Source organism: Pogona vitticeps, chromosome 7 (genome assembly GCF_051106095.1).
Source record: "Pogona vitticeps strain Pit_001003342236 chromosome 7, PviZW2.1, whole genome shotgun sequence".
NCBI classification, from domain to species: Eukaryota; Metazoa; Chordata; class Lepidosauria; order Squamata; family Agamidae; genus Pogona; species Pogona vitticeps.
Genome location: NC_135789.1, coordinates 247,777 through 267,893, shown reverse-complemented (window position 1 = coordinate 267,893; position 20,117 = coordinate 247,777). Strand labels below are relative to the sequence as shown.

At 58.1% G+C, this 20,117-nt stretch overlaps 2 protein-coding genes across 8 annotated transcripts; one reads left to right on the top strand and one right to left on the bottom strand.

Moving 5' to 3' along the window:
- Nucleotides 1–1,486: 1,486 nt before the first annotated feature.
- HSPB7 (heat shock protein family B (small) member 7) lies at nt 1,487–5,054 on the bottom strand. 2 transcript variants are annotated; one of them, XM_020782056.3, is made up of 3 exons: nt 4,915–5,054; nt 3,686–3,822; nt 1,487–1,899 (listed from the first exon to the last, which is right to left on the bottom strand). In XM_020782056.3, exons 1-3 carry the CDS (start codon nt 4,991–4,993, stop codon nt 1,708–1,710), a joined length of 408 nt encoding a protein of 135 aa, XP_020637715.3. In that variant the 5' UTR covers nt 4,994–5,054; the 3' UTR covers nt 1,487–1,707. The 2 variants fall into 2 exon arrangements, with proteins under 2 accessions (XP_020637715.3, XP_020637716.3); XM_020782057.3 differs by having other exon boundaries at nt 3,686–3,819; nt 4,915–5,053.
- CLCNKB (chloride voltage-gated channel Kb) lies at nt 4,947–20,042 on the top strand. Of its 6 annotated transcripts, none has more exons than XM_020782044.3 (21): nt 4,947–5,114; nt 8,415–8,632; nt 10,394–10,536; nt 10,678–10,806; nt 11,416–11,544; nt 12,042–12,181; nt 12,545–12,622; nt 12,877–12,955; nt 13,623–13,748; nt 14,044–14,128; nt 14,241–14,342; nt 15,160–15,244; nt 15,722–15,895; nt 16,132–16,201; nt 16,382–16,492; nt 17,005–17,218; nt 17,447–17,580; nt 17,885–17,985; nt 18,266–18,349; nt 18,784–18,870; nt 19,841–20,042. In XM_020782044.3, exons 1-21 carry the CDS (start codon nt 4,947–4,949, stop codon nt 19,886–19,888), a joined length of 2,505 nt encoding a protein of 834 aa, XP_020637703.3. In that variant the 3' UTR covers nt 19,889–20,042. The 6 variants fall into 6 exon arrangements, with proteins under 6 accessions (XP_020637703.3, XP_072833491.2, XP_072833492.2 ...); XM_072977390.2 differs by lacking the exon at nt 4,947–5,114 and adding an exon at nt 9,402–9,531 and having other exon boundaries at nt 8,438–8,632; XM_072977391.2 differs by lacking the exon at nt 4,947–5,114 and adding an exon at nt 9,402–9,531 and having other exon boundaries at nt 8,441–8,632; nt 10,394–10,529.
- The last annotated feature ends 75 nt before the right edge of the window (nt 20,043–20,117 follow it).

Here is a 20,117-nt window from a genome sequence, read left to right as displayed (position 1 = left end):
GTCAGGCGGGGCGTCTATTTGCAGCTGGTGACTCACTCTGTCCCTGGCCGTTTCTCTCCTTCCACGCCCTTGGCCCTCAGCCTGCAGAAAAGGATGGCCGGGGAGAGAAAACGTCGGGACGGGGCACCCAGGACAAACACCAGCCCCCCCCCACCCCTACCCCTGTGCTGAGTCTCCCCCTGGGCCACGAAGCTCCCCTTCTTGAGACCCAGCCGAGGGCAGGGCTTGCCAGCTGGTCTGTGCTGGGGGTCCTTCTCCCGCCACCCCCTGCCTGCCTTTCCCAGCAGCCTTTTCTTTCCTGCTGCTGGATTTGAGGGAAGTGGCCAGGTATTTGCGTAGTAATGGACGTAGGAAACCAGGACAGGACGAGATGTCGCACCAGTCAGGGGAACCTCAAGCCCCATCGTCCCTTGCCATCCCTCGGCCAAGCTGCCAGGAGCGGATAGGCCTGGCTGTTCATCTGCCCTGGTGAAGAACAACAGGAGCCTTCGCTGGTTCGCTTGGAAGGATGCCCTCACCTCCACCCCACCCCCAGACTTCCTCCCCAGGGCTGAGGGAGTGCGTTTTTGGGTTGTGGCCTTCATGGCTTGATTTAATGTAGTGGTCCAGTCTTCTGTTTCAGGATCTCGCTCGTGGATCGTCTGTGCCCTGCAGGGGTTCAGCCGGGTGCCCTCCCAGTCCCAGTGAGGATCTCCCCCTCGCCTATGCTGGGAAAGCAGGGAAAGAAGGAGGAGGGGAGTGGGACTGAGCAGGCGGCGAGATGCAGGTGGATGTTGGCCGAGGGAAGATCGCCCCCCTCCCCCCGGATAGCGGCGGCTGTCCTCACTTCCCCAAAATGCAGAACCGGGGGAATTGCAACACGTTGAACAGTAGATCCCAGGATCCTCCCAAGTTGGTTTTTGCAACCTCCAAAACAAGCTTTCCCAAGCTGTCTCCAATCCCTCTCCGGAGGAAGAGAAATAAACTCGGCCCGAGACATATTTAAGGCCGGTAGCCCTGGCCTTAAATCAGGTGCAGCTCCAGGGCTGTGTCTTGTGGAGCAGAGCAGGGCATGAGCTGCCCGTGGATGGGGGGGGGGCTCTGTTAGACCCTCCTCGTTTCCAGAAAGGGAGGGGTCCTCTATCTTAGAGAGCTGGGCTGGCAGAGGATTTTCTTCTACTCGGTGCATATGGAGACCTGGTAACTCTTTTCTCTCTCTCACACACACAATCTCTCTCTCTCTCTGTCTTGAGAAAAAAAGGAAGTACAGGTTTCTAGTCCTCATTGCCCTCAGAAGAACAGGACTGTGAAAAAGAGAGCACCCAGCAGAACACCAGGCTTCTCCCCTCCAACCTTCCCCCTCCACCCATGCTCTCTCTCTCTTGCTCTCTTTTGCTTTCGCTCTCTCTCCTAACTCCCTGTATTTAATAGAAGAAGCACAGCATAAGGGGGCTGATTTTTGCAAAGGGAGGCTTCTCCAAGGAAAGAAAGGAAGAGGAGGAGAAAATGGAGGGCAGATTCAGCAATCATTTATAACAAACTCAGGACAAGCCCTTATGTACAAGGGAGACCCCCAGCGAGGAATGAAGACAAGGCCTCCCTCTTCTTGCCTTCCAGGACCCCCCTCCCCTCACCCCCCACCCAACTTTGTACCAGGCTTCCTGACACCACCCACCCACCCCACCCTCAGCCCTTTTCCCATGTGTTGCGCTCTGGCAGGCAGGGTGCTCATATTTTGATTTCAGTCCGGAAGGTCGGCTGGGGCTGCAGGTGCTCCGGGGCCTTGGTTGGACGCCGCCGGGCCTTGATGGTGAGGGCACCGTCTGCGCCCAGGGCGGAGGTGACCGAGGTGGGGTCCACGTCCTCTGGCAGCTGGCACTTGTGGGTGAACGTGTTCATGATGGTCCCGTCAGCCGCCAGCTGGGGGGAGGAAAGAGAGGTGTCCAGTGGGGGTTTGGTAGTCCTGGCCCTCACCCCAGCCCACCTTCGTCCTTAACCCTTTGAGGGTGGACCCTACAGGGAATGCCACCTGGGGGGGGCGTTGGCCTCGTGGGGACCCTTTGCGTTGTTGCCACCTTCACAGCTATAAACAGCTTCCCTCTGCTTCAGCCCTTTGGGAGGCCCCGTCGGTCTGTTCCCCTCTGGTATAAATATTTGCCCCATTCTGAGAGACTTAGACTCTTAAGATCAGCCCAGGGTTCAAGTCCTAATCCGTGCCTGTGGCCTTGGGAGAAGACCTTGGCTGCCAGCCTCAGTTACCTGGTCTGTAAAAATGGGCCTGACCTGATGGCTTCCAGTCTTTCTGCTGGCCTGAAGCTCTCCCTGAACATCCTCTTCCCTGGGGAAGACTGGCCTGGGGATTTCACCACCAGCTCACCCCCATCCCACCCTGCAAAAAAAAAAAAAAAAGCCAGGAGCCCAGATCGTTTGCTGCCCCGTCTGGTCTTTTCCACTCCAATCATATTTTTTTTTGCAGGGGGAAAGGCTGTGGCCAAGGAAAATGGCTCAGTGAAGAATGTTTCTGTCGCCATGGCTACCATCCAGAACATTGCGTTCTCCCTGCAGGAGGCCAGGCAAAGTCCAATTGTGGCAGGAAAGATCGGTGTGTACCCAGCTTTTGTCACTGGGGCTGCAGGCCAGCTGGAGGCTGCCTGCGCTGCTCAGGATTCAATACTCCTGCTGTGGGGCTTTGCTCAAGTGCAAGAGGAAGGAGGAGGAGGCTGACCAGACCACAGACGGCCTGTTCTCTAACTGATGGCCGCCTAGAGGCCACCCCAGAAGCCATTTCCTCCAGGACCTCAGTGACCTTTTGGAAAGGAGACGGGCACCAGCTTCAGCTTTTGTGGCTTAGGAGAAGCTGAGGGCCGCCCACAGGCCTGATCCTTTTTCAGGTCCCCCCCCCCTTTTATTTCCTCAAGACAGGAGTTCCTCCTCCCCAGTCGGTGTCCAGAACCTTCTCCAGACCCTCTGAACTGGACAGGCCTTCTCTTCCCCCAAGGAGAGGCCATGGAGACAGGCCCTCGAGCTAGGCCCAGCGCCCAGAATCCCCTGGCTGCTCCTGTCACTTCCCAGGTCCTTGGAGGCCTGGCCGGGGCCCCAGCCCTGCCTTCGGGTCGGGAACCAAGGTCAAACGCGGCTGTTCCCCAGGAGGGGTCAGCACTTTGCAAAACCGCAATTGGGTCTCTCCTTTCTTCTCATCTTGTGTGGTTGGAATTGTACAACTGCTTAAAAGTCTTCTACATTTTTGAAAATAATCTGAGCTGTTTTAGCTGTGTTTGAGATACTGGTATAAGTACGTTGAAACATAGGTAAAATGAACATGTGAATGAATGATAACATGTGTCACTCTTGCTGCCCTAACAGATGCCTGAGTCCAGCTTCCTTTCCGGTCTTCTCCTCAAAGACCCTCGCCTTCATGGCTCTCCAGCCTCTTCCCCTGAGGGTGGGGTGGAGGGCTCAGAGGAAGCCAGGAAGCAGGAAGGCAGGCAACTGGCAGGAAGAGGAGAAGGGGCGTGCAGGCGTCGCATCGGGAAGGTGCTGGTAGAAGAGACAAAAGGTGGCCAAGCAAGCGATCGCATGGCAGGTGAGAGCCCCCCACCCCACCCCAAAACACACTCCACTCTCTGAGACATAATGTTTCTGTTCTTAGGTCATGGTAAAGTGTCTGTGTGTGGGGGGGGGTTTGCCTCAGGGAGGGGGACCCTACCTTCTCTGCATGGACTTCAATCTGGTTTTTCGAGGTGGTGATGATGATGTCTTCTGGAGAGAAGTCACTAACGTCCACAGCAAACTGGTACGTGTCCCCCAGGGTCTTGATGTTGCCCATCCCACTGGCTCGGCCTGCTGGGAGGAGAGAGAGAGAAGCCCCTGAAGCTGTGACTCAGCCCATGGACTCCCCCCCCCCATCCACGTCCGCCTCTCTCTTCCCTCCCCAGCGCTGCTTGGGGCCCTGCGGCCTTCAGGAGAAGTCATCCTTTTTTTTTTTTTTTTAATGGAGGGCCACTTCCAGAATCCCCCCGTGTGCCTTCGGGTATCAAGACCAGAATGGCCCATCCTCTTGTCAACCACCTCCTCTTTGGGGGCCCTTGCCTGGGACAAGGAAAAAGGCAACCAGGAGAGGCCCCTGTGTGCGAAGAAGGGTCTGGGCCTGATCCTCACCAAGTCAGCACAGCCAGGCTGGGCTCCAGAGGGAGGCCCTGCTGAGCCCGAGGCTGGCGCTGCTGGTTGGCCTCAAGTCCCGTTTCCCCCCCCCACCTCTTTTTTTGTTCTGAAGGCTCAAGCTGGCCACAGAGTCGCTTCTTTGAATGCAGCCGATGAACAGCCACAGGAGGATCACATGCCACTGCCAGAAGCTGGAGAGGCAGCCAATGCCCTGAGGGTCCCGTCAGCCGCCTGAGAACCTGAGGCCAGAGAAGCCGAGGAGGAGCCTTGCTAGCCAGAGGAAGAACAGGTGCAAACAGAAGCTCTCCAGCACCTCCAGGCAGAAGAGTCGGGCAAAGGGTCACCGACACCTCCCCCTGCTTTGCCTCCGGCCCCAGAGAACCCCCGATGCCCATCAGCAGGGGCCACACCGGGCCCGAAGCAATGCTCTCAGGCCGCTCCTGGGGAACCCCAAGGCCCCACCCAGGTCACTCTACAGGTGGCCTGCTTTCCCCTTTTCCCTTTGGCGCTGCATCTTTCAAGGCTGGGTGCTGGTGGGTAGGGATCTTTATCTGGCTGAGGACTGAGGTGGAAAGGCTTCCAGCAAACAAAGAAATGGACGTTTTTCAGGGGCTACCAGGTTCTCTCTCATCCTGCTGCATGGAACCAAGACAAAACATTTTGTGGTGCTTCATTTTTTTAAAAGGAAACTCACCCTTCCCCCTGGGGCTCCTGGCTGCTGCTCCCCACCTTTTCTCCCGCCCTGCACCACCCCCACATACAGAGAGGACTTGCCTGAGAAGCTTAGGGGCTCGTTGCATGGCCGCATGAAGCTTCCAAATTTGTCGCCAAATAGCCCATGGGCCTTCTCCATGGATGGAGCCCTGCCTGCTCAAGTTCAGCTAAGAAGGTGTCGGGGATGTTGGCACCAGAGCTCAGCAGCGGCGGTGGCGGCGGCGGCAGCACCAAGCGACACAGAGGGCCGTTTCCGATGTGTAAGTGGCTGCAGAACGTTTTCGGCAGGAGGTGTGATCCTCAGAGCCAGCCACCCCGTTCAGTGAGGATGGGGAGCGGTGTGCGAGATCTGGCGTTATCTTCCCCTTCCTGGAATTGGGACTCAGCAGCTTCAGCTGCCCTGTGGGGTCCTCGGTGGCAGCCCCGTTTATAAAGCCCTGGGAGGTTCTGGGCCGCCTTCCAGGGCCCTTGTCACAGCGTCTAAATTTAGGGCACCCAGTATCACTCTGTCCCTCCCGGTGGAAAGTTTCTCCTGTGGGGTGGCGGTGGGGGGCAAACAAATAGAGGGAGTATGTGGGGAGAGAGGGAGAGGGAGAGAGAGGAGTCAGCCTTCTCGTGCCTCACATTCTTGCCGGCCTTGATAATACTGGCTCCTCAGCCGAACTCTCTCAGCCGCCGTTGGCTTTCCAAAAAAAGAATGTGAGTGTGCCGGCTGGGAGTCAGCCTGCTGCGTAGAACCTCTCCAAATCCAAAGTGGAAAATTTCTGGCCTGACAGGAAAATAGAAAAGGTCCCCTGGAGGCCGGAAGTGTGTGGCTGTGGTGCCCTTGGGGACAAGACGGGGCCGGGCCTGGCTGCTGCAAAGGACGGTGGCCTCAGAAGGGGTCCCCAGGGCCAGGGAGCAAAGCGGGGGAGGGCCCCAGCTGGACCTTGGCTTCCAGGGGCCAAGGACGAACCCCCCCCTCTGCTTAGAGACCCCAGAGCCCAGGCCTCTAGCAGAGGGAAGCCCAGCGGAGACCCTGGGAGGAGCGGGACGGGCCGAGGGGCAGGGCAGGCCCCGCCTCTGCCTCCGGGCGCCAGGCAGCCACCAGACCCGTCCTGGAAGGAGGAGGGGGGGAAGACACCCAACACCAACACCACCAACACCCCCCGTTGCAGGGGCCAGACTGGGCCACAGCACCTGGACCCACATGGGGAGGAGGCAGACCCAGGCCCGGGTCTTGACCAGCTGTTTATTAATAACCCCTTGATTCCCGGCACGTGTCCACCCACACGCCCGGCCCCTCCGATCCTCCCTCCCCGAGGCTTCGCCCATGTAAGGTTTGGTTCTCCAGCCTGCTCACAACACTTTGCCCCCATCTCTGATCTCAGGCCCAGCACCAAAACAGAGATGTCTGGAATGTGCTTTGGCTTCACGCTGGACTTTTGGGCTGTCCGGAGGTGGGCTGGGCTGGCGGGGACGGGGAGGCGTGAATGGCACCCTCCTGACTGTTCCCAGGAGGGATGAGCTGGGCCCAAAGGCATTTCGCGTGATGTGTTGTTGCTGTCCCAGGGCCTGTGGAAGGGACAGGCTCACGTCTAAATGCATCTGCTGGCTCAGCCTTCCCCTTGGCAGCTCCGCCAGCCTGAGTCACGTTTTGCCCCTGGGGGCGGGCCAGCTTGTCTGCCTGCAAGGGGGGAGGGCTCTGAAGGCGGACCCACCCTCCCCCAGGAGGTCTGTCGGAGCCCCACCTGATGCCTCCGGGCCCCATCTTCTTGGGAGCAGCTGTGGGCGGGCAGGCAAATCCTCCTTGGAGGCCCTAAAGCTGCACGGGGGGGGGGGGAGTGGGAGAGCAAAATGTTGGTCCCCCACCCACCCACCCATGCCACATCCTACACCCCCCCAAGAATGCAAAAGAACAACAAGAAAAGAAAAGCACTCCCTTAAAACCACAGCAGATAAACAGACACAAAAACAAGGTAGCCCCACTGTTGAGCAAACACGTGAAAAAGAAATCACACACAGACACACCGGAATTGGGAAACATTCATAATAATCATAAGAATGCCTTGATGGGAGCCAGCCCTGCTTGAGGGGGATGATATGTGGGTTGATCCCAAACAATGGCCATGACCTCTGTTTCCCCACCCCACCCCCATCCAAAAGCTGGTTTCTCTTTAAAGGTAAAGGTAAAGGTTCCCCTTGACATTTAGGCCAGTCGTGTTCGACTCTAGGGGGCGGCGCTCATCCCTGTTTCCAAGCCATAGAGCCAGCGTTTGTCCAAAGACAATCTTCTGTGGTCACGTGGCCAGTGCGACACTGAACGGAATGCTGTTACCTTACCACCAAGGTGGTCCCTATTGATCTACTTGCATTTGCATGCTTTCGAACCGCTAGGTTGGCGGGAGCTGGGAAAAGCGACGGGCGCTCACTCCGTCGCGTGGATTCGATCTTACAACTGCTTGGTCTTTTGACCCTGCAGCACAGAGGCTTCTGCGGTTTAGCCCATAGCGCCAGCTTAAAAGACTTGCCAGTTTTTTTGTGGAGCGGAGCCTCCTCTCCCCAGGCGAGGATTGGTGAAAAGTGGGGGTGAGGGTAGGAACAGGGGGACCGTGAAATGGAACCGAGGGATCTCCAGGGAAATTCAAGGGAGGGGGAACCGCCAGCCCCCTTCTGGCTGAGAGGCTGCCTGGTGAGTCTCTAGGAAATGCTCCCTCTTTCGATTAAAGGTGAAATGCTTCTTTGATGGTTGTTGTGGGTTTTTCGGGCTCTTTGGCCGTGTTCTGAAGGTTGTTCTTGCTGACGTTTCTCTGTGGCTGGCATCTTCAGAGGACTGGAGTTGGAACTTTGTCCATGCTCTGTTGCTGATTGTTGGACAGTTGAGTATTTATAGCTGTGGGATAAAGCTTTTGTCCTGATCTGCGTGTTTTTATTGTGGATGTATTGTTGATCAATTCATGCTGATCACCCTGTCTCCTGAAAAGGACAAAAGCTGTTCCCAAAAGGGCCGGAAAAACCCACAACAACCATCAGATCCCTTCGAGAATACATTGAAATGTTTGTTTATTTGCAAAACTACACTTTCAAAGAGGTGTTGATTACCCCTTGGTCACACAAAACAACACCCCCCCTCACCCCCAAGTGGAAGCAAGCGGAAATGGAAGCCCTCCTGCCGCTCTTGACCCGCTGCCTCCTCCTTTCCTGGCCCAGAATATCACGGGTCCTAAACCAAATGGGGGGGGGGGGAGATTGGAAACTCTCTCGCCCCCCCCACCGCTTCCCATCCTGGAACAGTTCTCAGGCCCTTCTTGGAGGCAGTTCAGCTGGCCGAGAGCCATGCCCTCGGGGCTCCTGGCCTCCCCTCCGGAAGAAGAAGGTGCTGAGCGACAGACATCCCCATCTGTGCCAGCAGAGGGGCTCTGGAGGGGAGGAATACTGTACAGCCCCCCCCACCACCACCATTTTCAGTGAAGGAGCCCCACACTTTGGTTTGGCTGTGTGGGAAAGGGGAGGGGAGGGGGTCCCTTGTATTCCATTTGGCCCTCCTCCCCTTAATTTTCTTTTTTCAAAATATTTTACAGATGAACCTGAAACAAGAACTCCTTGGTTTCTGCATCTTTTCCACTTCCAGGACATTTGTTTCCAAGGTGCAGCCTGGGGGCATTTTGAGAGTTCTGCCCAACGAAGAACCTTGTGCGTCTCTAAAAGCACTTCATTTTCCCCAAGTGGCAGAAACTGGCCTCATGGAAAAACCCTCGGTTGGAGATTATGTAGAATCCACAACACAGGTCCTACCTAGGTAAGCAGGCATCGAACCCACCCACGGAATCGGCCAGCCAGCCAGCCAGCAAGGCAGGGGCTTCCATCTTGGGGGTGGGGTGGGGGGACGGGGGGGGGAGAGGGAACAGAGGTCCTGCTCCTGCCAGTTTTTTGGCTTCTTGATTCGTCACCTCAGCCTCCGGAAAGGGGGACGGCAGGTTTCTGGGAGCAGGAACCCAGGAGGCTCCGTGGAACTGAAGCGTGGCCTTGGGGTGTTTTAATTCGGATCAGCGAGCACCTTGGGAGGGGTGGGTGTGCATCAGGGGTGGGGGGAGGAAGGGAGCGAAGTCGACCAGTGTGGTCCAGTCTGGGCCCGAGCCGCCTTCCCTCAGGGGTTTGTCCCTCTGTTTGGTTTGCTGGGCCAGTCGTGTCCAGCGTGGGCTGGGCTGCCTTCCTCCCTGCGTGCCTCTCTCTCTCTCTCTCTCTCTCAAGGGCGTTCTTGCCAACCCACAACAACACCTGTGACAGGTGGAGGTCAGAGAGAGAGAGAGAGAGAGAAGGTGTGGTGGAGAGAGAGAAAAAGACGGGGGTGGGTGGGTGGGTGGGTGGAGGCAAACCTGGCCAGCCCAAGTGGGCGAGGAAAGCCAGACCTCTGGCGAGATGGTGGGCCCCCGGACACGAGAGGCCTGCTTCTTTTGACGCCTCCAAGGCCCGACGGTTCTTCTTTCGGCGAGCGAGCGGCGTCTCCCAGCCCCTGCGCTCCCCACCTAGGAGGCAGGCCCCCATTCAATCCAGGGGCTTCCTTCAAGGTGACAAGATTTCACTGCCCACCGCGGGCACAGAGGGGGCAGCCGAAGCAACAAAGGGGGGCCCTTTTCTAACCCTGTCATCCGGGACCTACAAGCCAACTTGCCTGCTTTCAACAGGACTTCCTCCCAAGTAAGCGTGGTTTGCAGGGAAGAGTCGGCCTGTTGCAGGAGGTGCGCGCGGAGGGTGGGGGGGGGAGAGGCAGCCAAAGGTTATGTTTGTAGAGCTGGAATCCGTATTGCTGAGGTTGTCTTCCGCCCTGCTAGTTTGGTGGCTTGCACTCTGTTCTCCCTGCTGTTGTGGATCTTTAAGATGTCTTGAGTCAAAAACAATAATTGATAGGTACTTTGCTTTTGTACAAATGCTGTTTCTTTCAAATAAAAATCACTAGAGAGGGAGGGAGGGAGGGAGGGAGGGAGGGAGGGAGGGAGGGAGGGAGGGAGGGAGGGAGAGGGAGGTCTGGCGTGCCCATTGGGGCTTGGATCCTGGCAAACATACCTAGGATTTAAGCCTTCAGGACTGCTGTACTAGTTACTCCTTTGTTTCAGAGAGGGTCATTCTATGCCTTGTCATAAAGGACCACAGCCCAGCCTCGTGGAAAGGGAAGGGTCTCCTCCGTGCTTACCTCTGAGCTTAGCAAAGAGTGCCTGACCCAGGATTGGGGGTGGGGGGGGTGGGAAGCCCTCTCCTGGAAGCCTTGGCTTTTGTTGCCTGGCTGAGGCCTCGGGGGGGGGGGGGAGGATGGTGATCCCCCCTCTGCTGTGGCTTAAAGGGCCCCCCTGTCCCGATCCCGAAGGAGGGACACTGGTGAGGCCAGCTGTTCTGTGGCACCTCGGTGGTGCTTGTGGAGGGAGCCGGCGGCCCTCTAGGGAGCCGGGTGGGAATGGCCCAGGCAGCCCCTTTTGCCCCCATGGTGTGCCACGTTCCTCCCCGCTCCCCACATGCACACCACCAGATCTCATCAGTGTATATATGTTTTAATATCTCTCTGCAGGTCTTGGCCTCCCAGGGAGCACCTCATGGCCCCAGCGCAGCCCCTGACAGCCCCCCAAGAGAAGGAGGATGAGGAGGTTGGGGGGCTTCTGATGCTGGAACGAAGCTGGCGGCCCTGGCCCAGAACACGGAGGAAGGTGAGAGGTAAGAGGAGGGCCCTGCGGACGGAGGGGGGGCAGGGAGGGGAGGGGGAGGGGAAGGGTATCCCAGTGACAAGCAGCCCCGCTCCACTTGCCCCCCCACCCGCTGGCCTGACTGGGGCCTTTCTGCTGCTGCTCCCTCCAGGTTGCCTCACGTGCCTCAAGCGCCAGCTCTTCCGCGTGGGCGACGACTGGTACTTCCTTTTCGCCCTGGGCGTCATTATGGCCCTGGTCAGCTTTGCCATGGATTTCACCGTCGCCAAAATGTCCAACGGTAACCACCTCGCCCTTGAGCCTCTCCCGGCCGGGCCCCGGGCCCCGATCTGACTTGGATTCCTCATGCCCCTGAGGCCTGACTTCCAGAGCCGTGCTTCCCATCCTTGGGCCCCCAGATAGGAGTGGACGACGACACCTTCCGGAAGCCTTCACGGCCAGGTGTGCAGGCTGGGCTTTTGGGGCGTTGTAGTCCAGGGACCTCTGGGGGCCCCAAGGTGAGCCTGGGTGACGCGGCCTTCCTTCCGCTCTTGGGTGTAGGTCTAGTGGGGTTGGGTGCACAACATGGAGCAGGGAGTATAAGCTCAGCAGGATGGTGGAACTGGGTGGGGGTCCTTGCCCAGGCTCCCCCAGCCGGTAGGGCCCAAAAAGTGGATGTTCTGAGCCCTCCCTCAGAGCTCTAGTCTTGGAGAGGCTGTTTATTATACTCGGTGACGAGTCGCTCTTGAGCGGTTGTATTTCTTCAAAGCCTTCCTCAGAAACCAAGCTTTCCCGCCAGGCCCTTAAAGGAGTTAGGGTGGGAAGCGCTCTCTGCCCTGCCAGCCTCCCCGAGAGCCAAGAGAGGTCTCGGGGTCTCCATGGCTTCCTCTCTCTGCTCTGGCTTCCACAGCCCACATGTGGCTTTACGAAGAGGTGGGGGACTACGTCGTGCTGAAGTTCCTCTCCTGGACCATGTACCCCGTTGCGCTCTCAGCTTTCTCCACCGGCTTTGCACAGAGCATCACCCCACACTCGGGAGGTGAGTCTGGAGGGACCGGGGGGGGGGGGTCAGCAACGGCCAGCCACCATGCTCAGCCTGTCCTGTCCCAGCAGGGGACCCCAATCTCTGTCCAGAAGCAGACGCCCCATGGATTTGTACTGTTTCACAGCAGTGGGCAAGGCTGGAGTGCCAGAAGCCCCAGGGACCAGGGAAGATCCTTTTTGAACCTTCCCCTTTTAGAGTTTAGAAAGGAACGTGCGGAAGTTACTCCTTACAAAGTTTTCAACCAGTAACTTCACAATCCTTGTTCCTTCTTTTATTTTCTTTAAGAAAGGAAAATTGGCCCGTGAGTCTTCCTGTCTGTGGAAGCCCCTGCGGGCAGCTGGGAAGCGGGGAGGGCAGAGGTGTGGGAGGAATGGGGAGCCAGGGCAAGGGAGATCCTCTCCAGAGGAGAGGATGACTCCAGGGCCGCTCCCCCCCCACCCCCCACCCCCGGACCTCCTGCCTCCCCTTTTGACCAGCTTTCTCTCGGCCAGGGTCCGGCATCCCAGAGCTGAAGACGATCCTCACCGGGGTGATGCTGGAGGAGTACCTGGCCATCGAGAACTTTGGGGCCAAAGTGGTGGGCCTGACCTGCACCCTGGCCTGCGGGAGCACCATCTTCCTCGGGAAAGTGGTAAGGGGCCCAGCCGCGGAGAACGTCATCAGGGAAAGGGTGGCCCATGGCCAGTCGTTTATGCTCCTCTGTGGCTGATGGGAGTCCGAGCTCCAGAAGCAAGGAGTTACACATTCCCCAGCGCAGCAGAGAGCAGACACGGAAAGCATCAGGGTGGCGCTTCCGGGAAGCCGGAGGGATAAGTGCCTTCTTCCTCTTTTGGCTAAGATCGACCTCTGATGCCGAAAGCGCCCCCCCCGTCCACCTGTCTCACCTTCTCCAAGTCTTCCGTGCGTGTTGTGTGTGCGTGTGTGCCTGCCCGCTGCCCCACCACGCACAGGAGGGACTTGTGGGGGCTTTTCTAACCGCTCGACTTCCTTCCAGGGCCCTTTTGTCCACTTGTCCAGCATGCTGGCTGCTTACCTGGGCAAGGCTCGGACCACCGTCTCGGGGGAGTACGAGGTATGGCCAAAAGTCGTTGCATCTGGGAACCGTGGGGTTGGAGGGGGACCAAGGGCCACCCTTTCTACCCCCTCGGCTCATGCACTGAAAGATCTCCCAGTTCTTCCAGAATCTGAGCCGGACACTCCTTTCAGATCCTCCTTCCTCACCTCCCAGATGGTACTAACATGAGTAAAACATGGGGATGATGGGAAGGCGGCTTTTCTTGGCATGGATGACACTCTCTCTTCCTCCTCTCCTCCTCTCTCTTCCAGAATAAGAGCAAGCAGAACGAGATGCTGGTGGCGGGGGCGGCTGTGGGTGTGGCCACGGTCTTTGGGGCTCCCATTAGTGGTAAGTGTCACTGTGACTGCAGCCCTTCGGGGACGCAGGGCAGGGGCTGAAGCCAGCGTTCAGCATGAGACCATGACCCAGGGCACGTGGGGTGAAGCTCCCTTTGAGAGAGGGGGGGGTTGGCACCCCTCGCAAAAGGCGAGCAGGTGTGATATGGGGGGGGGGGAATGAGGACAGGAGGCCTGGTGCAGGCTAGCAAGAGAACTGTTGAGCTTGCCCATGGCTCAGACTCAGCGGACACACTTGCAAAGTGAGTAGCGAAGGGGGAAAAGGGGATTTGGCTTGCCTTCAGTAGAGCAGTGCAGCCCTTGAGGCGCTGGGGCCAAATCTGCCCCTCTAGGCCAGCCTTCCTTCGCTAGGACACCCATCAGCCTCCAACGGGAGAAGCTGAAAAGACTTCTCAGACTTCATTCCTGGAAGGTGTTACAACTGTGCTGCTGTTCGGGGTGCCGCCCCCTGCTGGAAGGCGGTAGATCAACCTAAGCTTTCAGAGGGGCCCCCTCTGAACTGGGGGAACTGGCAGGTCCCGGTCTAGCCGCTGGGGCCGGATTGGGCCCACCGGGGGCCAGTTGCTGGCCCGTCCCTCCTCGTGAGATGCCACTTGTGCCCTTCCACGTTCTCTCTGATGGCCAAGCGCCGGGTCCTTCCTTCTCCCCATCCACCCCAGGAGTCCTGTTCAGCATCGAGGTGGTGTCCTCCCACTTTGCCGTCCGAGACTACTGGAGGGGCTTTTTTTCAGCCACCTGCGGAGCCTTCATGTTTCGCCTCCTGGCTGTCTTCAACAGCGAACAAGGTGAGGGAAAAGCAGGAAGGGGAAACAGACAAGTCCGGGGGTGGGGAGAGGTTCATTGTGAGAACACACAGAACGATGGAGCTGGTGGGAGAGGGAAGGAGTGGGAGAACTGGGGAAGAGGGACGGGGAGGGGGTGAGGAGAGAAAGGGGGGGAGGAACTGGAGGGGGATCCCCCTCCACCTGCAGCCGGTTTTTAACACGGGACTTTCTTTCTTTCTTTCTTTCTTTCTTTCTTTCTTTCTTTCTTTCTTTCTTTCTTTCTTTCTTTCTTTCTTTCTTTCTTTCTTTCTTTCAGCAACCATCATGGCTCTCTTCAAGACCAGCTTTAAGATTGATCTGCCCTTTGACCTGCCAGAGACCTTCTTCTTCGTGATCCTGGGGTGAGGCTGGAGAAAGGGGGTGCTGGGAGAAGAGGGCAGATGGCCGGCCGGCCACCAAAGAGAAGGCCACCAGATCCACGCCTCTCCCTCTGCCATCTTTCTCTTTTTGCAGAGCCATCTGCGGGGTGGTGAGTTGCGCCTACCTCTACTGCCAGCGCTGGCTCCTGGGCTACGTCCGGATCAACCCCCTCACAGCGAAGCTCCTTGCCACCGAGTAGGTCTCTGGGAAAAGGGGGGCGGCTTTGCTGAGAGTGCGAAGGGTGGTTCTGTGGAGAGACGGGGAGCCCTTCTCTCTCTGGGGGCATATTCAGGGCTTCTGCCCATGCCATGGATCAGCTCTGCCAGGCTCCCTGCCCGTCAGCCTCTGTTCCACCCTTCGCAAAAGGGGAGGAGCCACACTGCCCTGCCCTGCAAAGCTACCGACAAACAGCTGCTGGTCTCTCCTTTCTGCCTTTGGAGGCATCCTGGGGCACCTCCTTCCTCCTCGACTGATACACAACACAACACAAGGGGTACGAAACACCTGCCCAGGTTCAGGCTTGGAGAGACCCAAACAAGGCGACCAAGCAGGGCGCAGAATGCCCGGAGAAAGCTCAAACGCTCTGCCCCCTTTTTTGAAAGTGTTGCGGAAAGTGGAGGGCAACCCAGGCCAGTCCATGTTAGGGCAGAGTTTAACCCTCCCGTGATCCCCACAGCCAGTCTTCCCAAGAACCAACGGGTCTATTTAGGCGTACCGGTTTACATTGATCCCCCTCCCCCTCCCCCTGCCCGATGGAAGGGCCATGTGACGTTTCTGAAGCTCCCTGATCCCAGCTTTGATAGAACCAGGGCCACAAACGAAGTGCAAGGAAGACTGTTTTTGTCCCAAGCCAGGGAGTCTTTCTTTCCACCTGGGCTTGTGGGTTTCTGGCTTCCCTGCCAAGACATCTGTGGAGAGAGAAGTTTGGGCTTCCTTTCTTGCATTCTGAAAAATAACACCAAGTTTATTCTTTGATCTGTTTTCCCCTGCCCCCGCCCCCACCCCCACCCAGGAAACCCTTTTATTCGGCTCTGGTCGCTCTCGTGCTTGCATCCATCACCTTCCCACTTAGTCTGGGGCAGTTCATGGCCTCAAGGGTAAGCAATACTCTTTTTCTACCCATTCTGCCAGAGAAAGAGCACATCGGAGCATACACAGAGGATTGTTTTTCTCAAGGCTACATAGCTACGGATGGCTTGGTCCTCTGCCGCTCCGCCCGAGCAGGGGTGTGTGCCTGTAGGTGCGTGTGAGGCACCAAGTGTGGTACACAACCAGTGCGCAGGCAGGAGACGGACTGGCTGATGGTGCAGGAGGGGATGGCCTCCCTTCCACCCCTTGGCAACTGGGTCTAGCGCGATGGTGGTCTGGATACCCAAAGGGGAGGTTGATGGGTGATCGCGGACTGACCACATCCCTCCGTCGCCGCCCCTCTCGCTCTCGCGGCCTGGCCCAGCGGACAGGGCTGTTGTGAAGATAGAACAGGAAAGAGGAGAGGCAGGCATTAGGGTGATTGGAGACTAGGCAGCGGGGAGGGGGGGAGCCCTACAACTGATCCATCTGTTTCCTTTCCATAGCTGACCATGAAGGAACTCCTCAACTCCCTTCTGGACAACCACACCTGGGGGGTCCTTTCCCAGAATGCCTCGCTAACCAGGCCCCTCCAGGTCGACCCCGAGAACCTGTGGCTTGAGTGGTGGGACCCCAACCTCTCCATCTTTGGCACCCTGGTGGTCTTCCTGGGGATGAAGGTATCCAGGACGGCAGCTGGCCAGAATCTCCCCCCCCCCTTTCTCCCCGTCTCCCTCTCTCTGCATCTGCTTGATGGCCCTGCCTTATCCTTGCTGAGTTTTGCACATAAGGGAGTTTTTAAAAGAGGATGGTATTCCTTTTCCAAGATAGATGCATGCAAATCAAGTCATGAAACGGAATGACACAGGCTGGTTGGGACTGACCTCCTGCCCCTTCCCTCTTCTCCCTCCTCTAGTTCTGGATGCTGATACTAGCCACCACCATGCCCATGCCTGCTGGGTACTTTATGCCGGTCTTTGTGTATGGTAAGCGCTTCCAGCACCCCTGTGTCCCGCCTTTCCTCTCTTCTGGCTAGCTTCATATATATATAAAGTTGAAGATAGAAAATGGTTAATCTTGTCTAAAACGTGCTCGGAATGTCTGCGGTGGCTGTGGTGTAAAGGCGCTTCACTCAGGGTGACGTGCTTTTCTCTCCTTTCTGGCAGGGGCTGCCATCGGGCGCCTGGTGGGGGAAGTGGTCGCCCTCCTGTTTCCCGAGGGCATCTGGTCGGAAGGTCTGGTCAGCCCCATCACCCCGGGAGCGTATGCCCTGGCAGGTGAGTCTGCCCAGTGGAGGGGGCAAGGTGGTGGGCGCGGAGGCTGAGGATCAGAGTTTAAGGGGATTGCATTTTCTCTGCCAGTTTCATATTTCCCCTCTTTTAATGGGATTTCCTCCGAGACCTCTTCCTCAGCCATCAGGTTCGCAAATTAAACCCATGTTGGCCTCCCAGTGACCAAATGGAAACAGGGCACACTGAAGGGAAGATACGGAGATGAGGAAAAGGCAGTCCCGTGAGACACCGGCACCTTTTCTGGGCTGAAGGGAGCTCTGCTTCCCAAAGGGCTGTCCACCTCGTAGTCCGTCCCTCCTCGGTCTCTGCCAGAGGCCCCCCTCTCAGCCCCCCTGAGGTTGAAAGGGGGCCAAGAGGAGGTGCCTCCTTTCCGAAGGTGGGGGAGACATTCCTTGGTTGGGCAGCAGCTGCGAGCGCCTCCTCCAGCTTGGCCTTTTGGGGCAGGGCCGTGTCGGTGGCCAAGGTCCCAAGGCTCAGCCCGGCCTTCCTCCCCACAGGGGCAGCCGCCTTCTCCGGCTCGGTCACCCACTCCCTCTCCACGGCCCTGCTTGCTTTTGAGATGACGGGGCAGATTGCCCACATTCTGCCGGTCATCCTGGCCGTCCTGGTGGCCAACGCCATTGCCCAGAAGTCTCAGCCTTCCTTCTACGACGGCACCATCATTGTCAAGAAGCTTCCCTACCTGCCTCGCATCCGGAGCAGGCACATCGGGTGAGCAGCTCCCCTGCCCCCAAGACCGCTTCCTCCCCGAAACGCCAGCAGTGGCCGTGTTCAGCTAGGATTGCTGTTGCACAGTCGCCCTGGGGAACTCCTTGCCACAAGGGGCACCCGGGGGCTGACCAGGCCCAAGTCTTCTTACGCCCTTTCTGGGACCTTCCCGAAAGCAGCAGCCGCTGCCGCAGCGGTGGGACTCACGCCTTCCCCTCCTTGCCTACACAGCTCTTACCAGGTCACGACCCAGGAGTTCATGAAGACCCATTTTGTCACCCTGCCCAAGGACGCCTCCTTCCAGGAAGTCCTCCAAGTGATCACTTCCACCGAAGATCCAGAATACCCCGTGGTGGACAGCAGAGGTGAGGCAGGTGGCCTGAGAGAGGGCACTCCCCACCGCGGACAGAGGTGCGGCACCCAATTTTGGGCCAAATTGTCCATTGCAAACAACCAGTTATCGGAAGAGGGATTCCTTAGGTGCTGATAGCATGCGGATGTCACCACAAGGACTTCTCTCACCTCCTGTGCTTTGCAAACTTTCCTTCGCTTTGTTTCAAAAGACTAGGGTACTACAATTTGCTATGCAGGTGCACCCTTCCCTCCCCCGCTCCCAGTATAACCCATGGGGGCTCTTCCTTTCACCCAACTCTTCCCTCCCACACACAGAGACCTCCATGTTGCTGGGGGTCATCCGGAGATCTGAACTCATCCAGTTCCTGCAGACCCACGATGAGGCCAGCCTGCCCCACAAGGAAGACGGGGAACAGGTGGGTCCTGCCAGGGCCTTGAGACCAACTTAACAGTGGGGAGATGATGGGGGGGGGAAGAGGATCAGGGCCCCGACTGGCCCAGGAGCTTGGAGGCATTCCTGTTCCGGATGGCCCAGCCTGGGAGTTTTCCTCTTTCCCAAGGGGAGGTTCTCGAAGCTCTTGCTGGAGGCCCTTCCCATCTGGCGGGGGTTTGTGTGGGGGGGGGGGGAAGAGGGGGACGTGAGACTCGTTCCCCCCCCCCATTCCAGCCACACTCAGCAGCGCCTCCCTCTCACAGCCTCCCTCTCGCCAGACCTTGGGAGAAGTCTGCACTTTCAGCCCTGTGACCCTCCAGCTCTCCCCTTGGACATCCCTGCACCAGGTGATCGAGGGGCGGGGGGGCTGCAGCACTCAGGGAGGGGCAGCTTCTGCCTACAGTGGCTGAGCTGAGCTGCCCTGTGCAACAGCAGTCTACCAGTTGCTGGGAAACAACTGCCTGGACTCCAGCCGGCCTCTGGTTGTCCTTGGCAGGAAAATGTGGTCTGAAGGGGGGGCGGGCACAGGGGGGGAGGAGGGAGACGTTTTAGTGGAAGCACAGGAGGCAGGGAGGGGAGAGGCTCAGAACAGCCCTCCCCCCCCGTCTCCTGTGGCAGAGGACAGCTGCAGAAAAGAAGGCACCAGACAAGAAATCCTGCCATGGCTGAGGGGCTCGTTGGCCCATGATCCTGCCCAGAGCTTTCTGGGAGATCCAGGGAGTTGTAGTCCCAAAAGAGGGTGTTCGGCTCACCCTCCCAACCACCTCTTTCTCTCTGGCAGGCCCACAACCTTTTTGAGCTGCTGAGCCTCCAGTGGGCATTTGTGACCCAGCTGGGCCAAGTGGTGGGGGTCGTCTCCAGGTCCGAGGTAAGGAGTCTGATGCGCTTGAGGGACCCGGGAAGAGGGCCGGTCCTTTGGATCCCCTTGCCCTCACTGGGCCCTGGTTGGGGAGCCTCGCCCTCTCCGGGAAGGGACGGCCACAGACCCAGAATGGCTGAGCCAGAAGGGGACCCCTGATCCCCCCCCCCCGCAAAAAGGTCATTCGAGGCAGCCCCAGGGAGGAAGCAGGCAACGGAGAGGTGGCTGTGCACGCAAACACCTACCCTCGATCCTTAGGCCGCACATTCCCGGGAGTGAGCCCCCCCCCCCACAGGTGTAAGCAGGGAAGAGCCGGCTGGGGCTTGGCTGAACCCCCCCCCCCCAGCCCTTTTCCTTCACTTGCCTGCAGACTGTCTCCAAACCTTAAGGCAAAGTGCCTGGCATATTCCCCAAACAGCATAAGCGTGTGGGGGGGGGGGGGGTTGGAACGTCCTCCATGTCTCTGAAATCCTCTGGGGAGGCCCTGCTCTAGCACCCAGGGAAGTGCCCTTTAGTCAAGGTGGGAGGGAAAATACCCCCCCCCTTGCAAAAGGGAGTCCCCTCCCCCGCCTTCCTCTTCCCAAATGGGTCTCTCTCACCAAGAATCAATCCTTTTGTTTGAAAAAGCTCTGATTGGTGGGGGTGGAGGGTGGCTGCTTTCCTTGCCCTGGCATTGTTTTCAGCTTTGTGCAAATCACATGACCTGCTAACAAGCCCTTGACCTAGACGCTTGTAAGCAGGAGAGTTCACCCCTCTCACGCCCCCCCCCCTTTGCAGCTGGGAAACTCGCTGGCCGGGGCCAGTTCCCCCATCCTGGCCCCCCCAGTTTTAAGTTCATTCACAGGGTTGTCCGCAACAACCTGGGAAAGGGGCTGAGAGAGAGCCCCCCCCATCCAAACCAGCTCCAAGGGGCTGGCCGGGTAAAGGTCCGTGCAGCCCTTTGGGTCTTGACGGCAGCTCTGGTCCCCCCCCCCTTTAGCTCCGGAAAGCCATTGAAGGCCTGGCAAATCCCAAACCCACCAAGTAGGATGATGGGCGGAGCCCCTGCTTCCTCACAAGGGCAGAAACGGGAGCGCCGAGCATGACGGAGAAGCGGAGAGAACGGCTCCTTCACTCACTCAGGTGCCTGTGATTTAGTCTGACTGCAAATTAAATATGCAAATATTTTCCATCTCTTATAAGCCTGTGGTGACTGGAGGGGGGGCAGGGGACGTGGAAATAACACAATGCCTTTTCCCCTTTAAAAACCCGGTGCC